The sequence below is a fragment of the Prunus persica genome, chromosome G3 (genome assembly GCF_000346465.2).
Source record: "Prunus persica cultivar Lovell chromosome G3, Prunus_persica_NCBIv2, whole genome shotgun sequence".
NCBI lineage: Eukaryota > Viridiplantae > Streptophyta > Magnoliopsida > Rosales > Rosaceae > Prunus > Prunus persica.
In genome coordinates, this window is record NC_034011.1 from 122,184 (window position 1) to 134,374 (window position 12,191).

At 37.4% G+C, this 12,191-nt stretch overlaps 2 protein-coding genes across 4 annotated transcripts; both read right to left on the minus strand.

The window, feature by feature from the left end:
* On the minus strand, nt 1,238-4,225 carry LOC18788028 (charged multivesicular body protein 7). Its single transcript, XM_007221476.2, has 7 exons — nt 3,764-4,225; nt 3,490-3,669; nt 3,200-3,382; nt 2,748-2,878; nt 2,063-2,231; nt 1,820-1,949; nt 1,238-1,700 (listed from the first exon to the last, which is right to left on the minus strand). The coding sequence occupies exons 1-7, from the start codon at nt 4,019-4,021 to the stop codon at nt 1,450-1,452; spliced, it is 1,302 nt and encodes a 433-aa protein (XP_007221538.1). The 5' UTR covers nt 4,022-4,225; the 3' UTR covers nt 1,238-1,449.
* On the minus strand, nt 4,224-11,416 carry LOC18788071 (meiosis-specific protein ASY3). Of its 3 annotated transcripts, none has more exons than XM_020559784.1 (11): nt 11,161-11,416; nt 10,288-10,371; nt 8,228-9,826; nt 7,980-8,136; nt 7,535-7,598; nt 7,269-7,418; nt 7,138-7,196; nt 6,423-6,431; nt 6,167-6,301; nt 5,586-5,677; nt 4,224-5,176 (listed from the first exon to the last, which is right to left on the minus strand). In XM_020559784.1, the coding sequence occupies exons 2-11, from the start codon at nt 10,318-10,320 to the stop codon at nt 5,105-5,107; spliced, it is 2,370 nt and encodes a 789-aa protein (XP_020415373.1). In that variant the 5' UTR covers nt 10,321-10,371; nt 11,161-11,416; the 3' UTR covers nt 4,224-5,104. The 3 variants fall into 3 exon arrangements, with proteins under 3 accessions (XP_020415373.1, XP_020415372.1, XP_020415374.1); XM_020559783.1 differs by having other exon boundaries at nt 11,150-11,416; XM_020559785.1 differs by lacking the exon at nt 6,423-6,431 and having other exon boundaries at nt 5,025-5,176; nt 11,150-11,416.

The window sequence follows — 12,191 nt, forward strand, 5'->3', positions numbered from 1 at the left end:
TTTTCATGAAACAGGAATAGAACTATTTTGTTATCTCTGACCAATCATAGTATGTCATACGTGATAATTTTTTCACGTGGTAGTCTGTAATTGGCCAGAAATAGCAAAACAATATTATTCCTGTTTCATACAAGTTTTCCTGCTCAAATGTGCTCACTTTTTTATTATAGAAAATAATTTGTTTATTCAATTTTGATGACATGTGTCTGTGTTTTCGTCGTTTATAATATGATACAAGCTCTTGAAGTCAACATTTTGTCACTTTCGTTTTGAGGCCAAAGACTCAATCTCAAATGCCAAAAGAGACTATTGATGATTCGAATGAAATTTCTGGTAGTTCGAGAAGAGAGAGAGAAAAAAAAATCACTGTTCATGCGTTGTGACGTGCAAGCTATATTAGAAAACCTTTATCCAATCAAAGCTAGGCATATCATGGTTTTTGTTCAACATTTGCATTTAGAAACCATGTAGCAGCCTCCAAAACCCTAGAGGAGCCGGATAGAGAGCCTTCTTAGAGAGAGAGCGAAAAGAAAAAGGGGCCAAAAAAACAAACGATGAAGAAAAGAGGATCAAAGATGAGCCAATTTACCGGCTGACACGACAATACTCTTGGGCTTATTTGATAAGGAGGACCGGACTAGACTAACAAAATGTCTACATTTTCTGCATATTCAAGGCTTAATATGGATATGTTGCCTAACTTGAAGAAAGAATGAGGACTATCAATAAGAGGTTGATGACTAAAACTTATCCCTCATAATCCCACTGTTTTCAAAAGGATTAAGGGATAAATTTTAATCATCAACCTCTTATGAATAGTCTTTCATCCTCCAAGTTAGACAACAATAACCATATTATACCTTGATTACACATGAAATGTAAGCATTTTGCTAGTCTAGTCTAGTCCAGACCTCCTCCCTAACAAACGAGGTTGAAGTGTCTTCCTACCAAGGCCCTATGACTAAGTCAAAACGATTATGTTGTATTGGCAGGATTGGACCATGCGTACGACCAATTGTTCAATTTCATGTCAACAATTTACTCTTAAGTTATTAAACCGAAGACGAAAATACAAATACAAAGGCATATAAGGAGGGGATCCACTCAAACCCAAACAGGAAGGGACAATAGAATCCGATGTGAAGTTTTATGTGCCATATTGAGCACTAGTTAAGGGGAAAATGCCACTCTTCCCTGGTCTGAAGTCGTCCATTTACAAAATTGACTCGGTCATTCATAGGGTTAATTTTGATGTCTTTGAAAATGGCTATTGCAATGCAAGGTTTTTTGTTCAGTTACAAGGGTTTTACTTATGCAGAAAACTATACAAGGAACTCGTTTTTTTACTTATACAGAAGAGAAAACTATACAATGAACTAGTTTAGTGATTTGACTATACTCACCACTTGAGCAAAATCATCACAATATGATTCTGGGATCTGGGAAATTTTAGGCTGTTTCAAGCACGGGAGTTTCTGTTTTGTTGTTTCTTATTGTTTCAACAGTGCCCTGAACTGCTGGTGTTCTTGCTAGAACATCATCCACAAGCTTGAGATTTGATAAGGAGTCTATCAATGATTCAGCGGATTTCGAAGCCTCTGTTTCTCCTGCACTGTTAACCTCAATATCCAGCTCTAATTTCTTGAACTCCTCTTCAATACCTTCTTCATCCTCATCAACTGTGTACAACGAAGTTGATTCTGCAAAATTCAAAGACATCAAATTGGATACGATAACAAAAAGCATTGCCTGCATGACAAATCCTGCACCACAACAACTCACACAGCTTAATTCAATTTAACTCAAGAATAGGAATTACCTAAAGCATTTTCTATTTGCTTTTGTGTATCAATGCTCTCCTCAATTTCTTGTAAGCTATGTTGGACTTCTTCCACACTCATCTTATTTTCCTTTATTGCTTGAGCTCCAATTTGGATGGCTTCAGAAACCTGCCAACAAGCCAAATTGGATCAGCTTACTGAAGATTTCCACAGTTCAATTTTTTTTTTTCTTCATTTATTTAAAAGCTAATATAAAAGATTATCTTCACTCCTAAAATTACCTTCTTTGTGGATTCAGCACTTGCAATAACATCGAGGACTTCCTCCACTCTATTCAAGAGCGTTGCACAATTTTCTCTACTCTCATTGGCCAACTTTAACTGCCTTACATGCCTCAGCGCCACTTTCTTGTTTCCAGAATTCAAACAAGCTAATGCTGATTTTCTTGACCTGCACATGAAATATACTCAACCCCGACTCCCGAGGACATACACACTTGTTTGGAGACCTAGGCATCCCTTATCCACGTAAGAACACAGCTCCAAATGAAGAAAGCATAGAAGACTATAACGTATCTTTCTAATGATTCTACTCCCAACATATCTGTGACCAACTAACTAATCCCTTCTGGTTGTCCATGGTTAACAGTGCCGGCCAAACCTTCAACCAGCCGGCACAAGCCAGATATCTCAAATAAGTCAAGCAATGACAACAATTAAATTTCATGATAACACACCCTATCACAGTCATCATGGAACAGCAGAGTTCATCTCAGTAACCATTCACAAGGCCCAATTCCATATTAGTGCTCTGACCTACCATAGATGTCATTGTTTCCATTGATTGAAAATTGGGTGTGAGCAAGGTTGATTGGGATCTATGAAACTATGGTCTTTGATGCTCAAACAAGAAAGTAAGAAAGTGCAGCATGCATATAAGGAAGTATTTAGAGTGAGAAATAGGTACGTTTGACAACGTTGGTCAATCACATTAAGTTGTTGTTGAAGCTTTTCTGTTGTCCAAATCAGGTGCAGAACATCGCAATCTAGACTTGAAATACTAGGAACGGAAGATGCTGAGAGGGAAACTTTCACACCCTGAAAACGAAAAATGACCAAACAAAACAAATCTTAGATTAACAGGGACACGTGGATACTGTAACTAGTACACTCAACATCTCAACTTATGTGATCATATGAAAAATGACTACAGAAGAATGATTCACGTAGTTTATTTGCAACTTTCTAGGCTGCTTTTCTATTAGAGCAGTTTATTTCATGAATTGTTACTTGTCCTTCTGGTTGGCAAATCATTCCATAAGTGTGGCAGGCAGTTGAAGGCTTCCCTCATTTGCAAAATTGAACAAAACAAATCGATTTTGTATGATTGTGACAGAAGCATAAGAGAAGTAGTACTACCTCTATGAAGTCTCCCTTGGAAAGTGAGAGATAGCGTGCCTTCCCTTGTGCTGACAAGTGAGACAAGAGTGCAGAAGCTTCATAGGCTCCTCCACATATGTCCTGGAACCTCTTCATGGTGACAATGCACGAAGATGTCCAATGACATTCAGATAAAAGTTTCACAACTTCAACAGCTTTATGCTACACATACGAAAAGAGCAAAACAAAATTAACCAAGAAGAATAAGCATGGGGCACACAGAAACTAAGATATTAGACTCCACATTTTATTTGGAAAATACATGCCACCTTCAAAAGTGAGGTAAGAATGAGACGATCCTGGGACATAAGAAGTTGAGGAGTGGTGGTCCTGCTCCTCCTAATCATGGAGTTGGTAAGTCTTGTGAAAACCTGGGAGAGACGCCCTGCAGTGGGGTCCACAAGATCCACGCTGGGCAGCACAATCTCACCTTCATTGTACATTTCAAACTGAAATAAGAGAGAGAATGAATGAAGAAATTTATATTATTGACCAAAAAGAAAAAGAATGAAGGATGATGATGAAAAGAGGAAAAAAATATACCAAGACACGGTCGAGGGATAATGGGGTGAGGCCTCCTCGATTGAACCATTGGTTGTTGAGGTGAGAGGGTTTGATGATGAAAAGGCCGAGTTGGCGAGCAACGCTGAGGATTAAATCTCTCCAGAAGAGGTAAGTGGGTTCCCAGTCGGATCTCTGGCCACTCAACGCCTTGAATCGGGATCTGCTCATCACTTCATCATCCCAATCATCCCCCACTTGTTTCCTTATCACCTCCCTCACTCTCTCACTCTCTTCCATCTTTTTCACTCTCTGCAGACTGCACTGCTTGCTTCCTTCCTTCTCCAAGAACCGGGTTCAAACAAAACCTAACCAACGAATATCAAAGATGTCGTCGCTCGTCTGCCTGCCAGTTAGCCAATTTTAGTCTCCTCGAGGGATTTTAAAAAACGAGAGGACAATTCCAACTTACCACCTCTTTCCAGCTCGAGGGATTTTATGGTTTTTTTTTTTTTGTCGAAATCATTTATGTTTGTTTTGTTGGGTTTATCTCCCTCGACTCGAGTGTTTTGATTTGGGTCTCTACTCTACGCGAGTCTAGTGTCTCCTAAATTACTACAAATCGATTTGTCATGTCACATTTTACTCCCCATCAGCCCGTTGGACAGGAAAATGATAGAGCACGAAGTACGACACGAGAAGTCGATTTAGCAGGCAAGTCATTGAATCTTAAATGATTGATGTGGTTAAAATAAGTGATATTTTCTTAAAAGAAAAAATTAATCTGCCAACAGATCTGTTAACTCATGATGTGGTACAGATCTTTCTTCACATGACCAATGCAAAACCTGTTTTTTTATCCTTACATCGCTGAAGGTAGATAGAAACCTGCATGTCACGAGAATGACACAGTTTTATCATTCCCAATCAATTATGTTCCGCCACGCATGATAATTTCTCTATATAATGGAATCTGATTGGTTGAATTGGAAATAGCAAAACAATGTTATTCCTTTACATGCAAGAAGGTAGAATAGCCTAAATGTGCCACATGGCTTCCTGGATCTGCCACATAAACATATAGGTATTGTAAAATATGTATAAAGACATCTAGGTATTCTAAAATATGTAATGTATTATAAAAATACCTTATGTGGCGAAAAAAAAAAAGGAAATAAGTCCTCCCTTTGCTTTCCTTACTCCATGTTCAACTATACAAACATGTTACAACAAAACCAAAGATAGAGATTACTGATAATTTCTAAGCAGTAAATGTTATTAGGGACCAATGTGTTACTTTCAAGACTTGCAAGAAGCAAACTTGGGGCCTTTCTCTATTTCTAAGCAAAGTCCTATCTTTCTAGCGAGCTGTACGCCTTGTAATCAACTTAGAATACCCTCTTTCAAACACAAAGCCAGTTCGTGTTTCAACTGGAGCATCTTCCCACGTCCCATCTGTAATTAGTGAGAACAACAAAGACATGTTTTAGTAGATACCTGAGTTGAGCATTATCTAAGTAAAGAGAGCAAGATGACAGACGAGTATTACAAAATGATTACAGTTTGAAACATCTTAGCTCAATTACGACCACAAACTCTACAGTACAGTGAAAGTAAGTTTACAAGATAATCTCTGCTAGGTTGTCAGAAAATATACTAAAGAAAAATAGCAACTAAGTCACAGGTTCTGTTCTAATAAAATCTATTGACTGAAGTGCCTGGATTGGAGTTTTCCAACCACTATATGCAGCCACTCCACCTATATATGCATACCACTGCATCATAGCTTTATACCAAGATTACAGTATGCAAATAATTGTATGAAACTCAACAACAAATTTATATAATTAGAAGGAAAACTTGCCTCTTGCATGACTTGGATTCTTCCTTGGGCATCATTGAGTTGAGTCTCAATTGCTTCTTCCACTTGCAACAGAAGCTTTCTGTGTGATGCTTCTGTAAGTAAAACCGAATCAAAAGAGTATACCAGAATTTTGCATATTGTTTGTTTACAATGAGAATGCAAACACTTTTAGTTCATTTAAGGAAACTGCTTTTATGTAGCTTTCAAAATAAAGATCATAGCCTTCACAGTACAGTCTGGGTTCAAGTCTGATTTTTGCTGCAGGACACAATGCCGCCATGCAAGCAGAGCATCTACCAAGCAAGGCATAGGATGCATGGAATTTTTGTGAAGAGAAAATTAATCTCTCCATTGAGTTTTGCATGGGGTTCAAGAGCAGGATATGTTTCTACCCGTGATTATGGAGATGTCACCATATTAAACAATTATTTGGAAGCTTGTATATGTATCATTTAGCTTCTTGAAAGTATCATTTATGGGCAATCATGGTTGACATGATATAACACCTATACAAACACATTTCAGTGAAGAAGTGACACAAAAAGGATAATACAGATCTAAATATAGAGAAGCTGTCATACTTTGCTTTTCCACGGTTCCCTTGAACTCTGTCTGGTACACGTCCAGCCCTTCAAATGTGCTTCTGCAATCTTGAAGATGCTGATTGACCTGTTCCTTGAATTTGTCATAAATCACTTTCAAGTGTTCTTGTTGCTCTGCATTGAAAGGAGGTGGGGTTTCAGGTTAAGCTTCAATGAGAGAAAATCCCACATCCAGACACATACAGACTAAATTGACCCCAAAACCCTTTGTCCTCCCTGAAGGGAAACGAATCACCTATAAAATCTGCATCACCCCAAACAGCTAAGTCAAAGAGATTGATACAGAACTCCACTCGCTCAAAGAAGAAAATATGGTATGAGAACAAATTTCAACAAAAAGAGTACTAAGTATAACTTATTAAAATCCAACATCTTAAAGGTTGAAGTTATCCAACCCAAAACCATTCAGCAATGGATAGAGAGACCCAAGACTTTAAAATATGTAAAAGATAATGACATTCATAAGAACTAAACTAATCTCCACCACCTACAAGCTAGCATTAGGTGCTCTCATGGTAAACAAAGACGTGCAAACCTCACAACTTTGTGGATAAAAAGAACAAATTTTCCAGTAGGACTTGGAACATCACCTAACATATGAGAGTAGTGCAAAAGGCCAGAAAATTAATTTTCAGAAAAGAAAAAAAATCACATAATTGAAACCCTTTAAAGAAGGTAGATTGATTGTTTGATGACATAAGTGCTTATCAAGATGCATCTAAGGATAAAATTTGCATTTACATGTCATAAATATAACCATGTGTGCCATAGGAGTGTGTACAGTTCATCTTGGTCAGAAAATTATCAAACCACTACTAAACAGAAAGGTAAAACATACTTAGTTACAGATGGAAATACATGGGTAATAGTAATTATTTATGAGATTCAAGTTAATTAAATCAGGACCTAAAAATTATCAATTAAACATGTAAATGATACAATTTTCTTACCCTCAAACCTTGATTCCAGCCTTTTTCTCTTTGATTTACTGAGGTTTGTGAGCTTTCCCCTGAAAAATCATCCAGAGCACACTAAGAAATTGTTAACTTTAACAGGGAAGCCTGCAGTTGAAAGTACCTACACATCCGTTTGAATCTGAGACTCAACATTCTGCAGCTGCATATGTACCTCCCCGGCAACAGACATCAGAATTTCAGAGGATTTCCTATTAGTTGCTGACCTCAATTTGGTTTTAAGTTTTTCTAATTCCAAGGCAAACAGTTCAACAGCCCTGAAACATTGTCAAGTGAGACAAAAGTAAACCACAAACGGAATGTGAATATAGAAAACTAGTTTCTATATTGCACCGATTCACAAATGTACAGATAGAAGGGAGAGAAGAAAAACCTAGCCAGTCCATCAACTTGGTTAGGCTCTGAAGGTTCCTCTATCCAATTATCTTCTCCAGTCCCTGCAACACCAAATATTAATGCAGAATGAGAGAAGGTGAGGTGGCTGTTATCTTTAAATGGTCAAATGTAGTGATTTGCTGGCTGCGGAGCCTTTCATCTGGGAAAAGTTCGAATTTTAGTTTTCAGCCATACTAGTTTCTGGACAGAGTATATTTTTCTAGGCAACCTGCACAGGATGGTTAGATAAATGAAGTAGCTTTCATTCTGGCGCCGTGGGAGGGGTGGGGGAACACATATGGCAGTATCTTACATCATACAACATACAGTTAAGATAATTGTATTTTACAGATGCATAACCAATCAAGTGACCTTAATTTTAGCAGAAATTTTCTGGAAATGCGTTTATCATACAGTTAACAGAAGTGTTTAAGTGAACATACAGTCATGTCCGTGGATAATGGGAGAACCTTCTTCACAACTCCCCAAGTCTCTCTCTTCAGATGATGATAAAAACAGGCCATCTTCTGCATCATTTTCTTCCACGTCAGCTGCTGTTTTTCTCAACGGAGAATCCTTGAGTTCCTCTTCCACAGTATCCTGAAGTTCAATAAGGAAAGGCAAAAACAAAAATAGCTATCAAAGACCAGCAAACTGGGAAACTATCTTACCATTCAATAACAAAGGATACAGAAGATTTTGTTTGTCCATTATCACAAAAATCTTGTTTTGAAGTCCAGAAAGTCCTGAAACTATGAATATCTCCCACAGTAAATCTCCTCTCTGATTGTGCAGGACTACTAACATGGTCTGATTTTGGGATTGAGCTAGGAGAAGAGCTTGACACAGGTGTTTTAATTCCAAATGTTGGACTTAGATAATCATCTTCTGGATTAGCATCATTCTTCAAGCTTGGATTGCCATTGTCTTCTTCATGTTGGTCTTTATTTTCTAGAGTGTCAAAGTCTCGTTTAAATTTCTTGGTGGTCAGTGGTGATTGATAGATTTCTTGCTCTTGGATATTCTTCTCCAGTTCAAGATACTCTCTTTCATTCTCAGGTAGGCAACCATGAAAATTTCCCATTGTCTTATCTACAGAAGTAGCTTGCTTAGCAGGTGATGGTGTTTCACTCCTATTAATTGGTTGCTGAATCTTAGTTGACTTATCCTTTTCCGGAAGGCAGATCCCAGGAAACTCAGTTCTGAAACTTTTGTTCTCTCTCTTCTTCCGTGTAGACTTTGAGGATCCACCAGCAAAAGAACCATGTAGTTTTTCGCAGCATTCTTCAAAAGAAAATATGCTGTCCTCTCTATGTTTCATTTTGTAACCAGGGGATGGACCATTTGTTGCAGTTCTATGTTGTTTTTTAGTTGGAGCTCTCTTTCGGCTCAAAGAACGAGTCACTGGTCTCCTGACAATATTATCAGGACTTTCAGAATCCATTTCTATAGTATCTGAATTTTGTCTTGGATTGATAGATGCATCACCCTTTTCATCATATTTTTGCCCTGGTCTATCAGAATTCTGCTTGGACTTGACAACTGTGGCACCCATTTGATCAAATTCCTGCTGTGGATTTAATTTATCGTCACCAACCTTATGAAGCTGAGATTTGGAACGCTGATCATCTGGTGAAGAAACAGTTCCCAAAATCTCCCAAAGCTTCATTCTGAGAGTTTCAGTTCTTCTGCCTTCTGTTGCAACTGCTTTATCCACTAGCACCTCCTTATCCGACATTATGACTTCCTTCGCAGTCTCAAATGTGAAATCTTGGACCTCCACTGCTCTATCCTTCACTTCCTTCTTTTGGTAGTTAACTCTATCAAAGTTATTCTGTTTCTTACCATCCGACTCCAAAAACGAGGTTTGGTTTGCAAAAAACTGAACAGAATATGTAAGTGGTGCATTCCTTGCTCCATCAAGTTTGTACTGCTTCCCACTACCAGATGGCAAATTAGAATATTGTTTTGCATGAAGAACGGTATCTGAAGTCCGCATTTTCTGGTGGAATGATGTAGTAGTAATCCATGGGGAATTCACCTGCTGTGGATCCTTAGTTTGTTTTGCTTTCTTGGAAGCTGTGAATTCTTCCTTCTTGTTTTTTCCCTGTGTGATATTTCCTAAGTTAGATTTTTCCATTTCTGCATTTGGCACCACAACCTCCCCTTCCTTTGTGACTCCAGACTTTTTCTTGGCTAATTGGTCTACCATAATTCCAATGGATATCTTTCTCGATTGGCTAGAGGGATGATTAATGCTTCCAAAACTCCGACAATTGCTTGTTTGGTCCTGAAACAGATTTTTTGAGGCATCAAGCATATAATTATTTTTCCAGTATCTACTAAAAATTGCAAGTGTTCAGGTTTATTGGGGCTTGCAAATCCTAATTCGACTCTACCATTTTGTTTCCTTTTGAGATGAATATAAATCCAAGAAACCCTCAAATAAAAGGGAAACTAAATATCAGGTGAAAAAACTTTTTCAGATTGCACAGATCTGGAATCCATTAACAACTCAATTAACATAACTAAGTTACACAAAGTAAAACCAAAATGGCATCTATGGGTCTTATGCCAGATGACACAGTTGCTAACAATTAATAGAATAGTTATTATGAGTTAATTATAGCATATACTAAGCTACACAAAGATTATGCATCATTTAACAAATATGAAAAGGAAACTGGAAAGCTACAATAAGTTCTGCCATTGGCAATACAACTACAGCGTATTAAAGTTGTTACTGCTTACATCCCGTAAATATCGTCGTGTATCAACCGACATTGGTTCTACACCGCCCTGAGAACTCAGAAACAGCAAAATTGCAGTTGTAACCTGAACAATAGACAACACAATTTAGTTAAAGAAACAAAGAAAGATGCAGAAAGGAGAGGAGGGGTATAAAAAATTAATATTGTTTGCTGAGGAAAAATTTGTGAAGTGAAGCTAATACAAACTCAGTACCGTGATAATTCCTTTTTCAGACCCATACCACCAAGATGGTAACTGTTTGATATTAGGTAGTAGAGTTTTCAAATTGTTAAAAGAATAAAAACAAACAGAATAGAAAGCGCTTGATTTAATATTTCATTATGATTTCTTATTCTTGTTTTCTGAGTAACCAAACATAGTGTCTGACACACAACATAAACCCAGTGCTGATATAAATATCTCTAGAGCAATGAGAACATGAGATGAAAATCACCTAACTATGAATTCACCATCCAATAGGAAAACAAAGGAAGAGAAGAAAAAAAATCAAATTGGTAAATCCCCAATAATCACGACACTTCCTTTTCTCATGTAAAATATTTCACTACTTCTAAATCAGACTCATCTAACTCATACGATAATCAGATTGGTAAACCCTAACTCATAGAAAACCAATCTCAGGCCCTCAGCCCCTCGTATTTTACATTTTAGGTTCTGCATCTGAGATCAGATGACTAACCAGAAGGTACGAGCATGCAAAATTCAAAAGCTAAAAATAGAAGAGATGAAGGTATCCCAACTATTCAAGAAAAAATCGAAGTATAAAATCTGCTAATGCAAAAATAATTGAACAAAACGAAACGAATCAAAACCGAAACATTTTCATTCATAAATAGCTTACAGCTTATTCACCGTTGTGTTTGATGATCGATGAGCTCCAGCTTTATAACTTCACAAAGTAAATTTGACAGCTGAAGGCGAAGCTGAGGGGTTCCTCATAAAGATAAAGCAAAACAGAGAGAGAATTATCGAGAACAGTTTGAAAACAATGAAAAGAGAAAAGGCGGGAAAAACATGTGCGTTTTTCGCAGAATGGAAAGCCCTGGCGATCGTCCAAAAATTCAAAAATAAGATGAGGTTTGACGGGGGGCTCACTCTATTCCGGGTGAGTAGGGTGCACTCCTTTTCAACTCAGTTGACGACACTATCCCTGATCTTTAAGGCCCGTTTGGTTCACGGAATATATTTAAAAGGAAATTATTTCCTATGTTATTTCTCAAGGAATGGAAATGAAAGATTTATTTTCCACGTTTGATAATGTCGGGAAAGTAACCGGGAGATTTCACTTTGTTTCTTTTCCGATGTTTGTTATGAGTAGGAATGGAAAACAAAGTTTGTATAATTTTTCAATTATACCCATATTAAATCAAATAAAAAAAGAATGCATTTAATGATACGTTGTAATCATAAATTGTTCATAGGGACAAAATAGTTATGAAAATTGTGCATTGAATGTTGGCTCATTTTCCTAAACTTTCCCATAATAAGGGAAAACAAAACCCAAATTAAGAGGAGGGCTTTACTTTCCCCCTACTTTCCCATGTGCAGGTAACCATTTCAAATGCCTAGACATACCAAACATGAGAAAGCAATTGAATTCTCATTCCCAAGCCTCTTTTTCCATGAACCAAACGGGACCTAAGGGTATATACCATTTCCAACTCAAACGTCCCAAATCCAATTTTTTTAGCTAACAAGGGGAAAGGGATATGGCAAAAAATAAATAAAATAATGGGAAGGGGATATTCTCAGACGCACAGGACAGTATGTCACATGAGTTTGAATATGAGATCGTTGATTGGCAAGTTAAGGTTCTTGTTCATTAGACTACACCTCATTAGCATCCCAAATTCAAAATTTGAAATTCTAAGAAATGACAAATA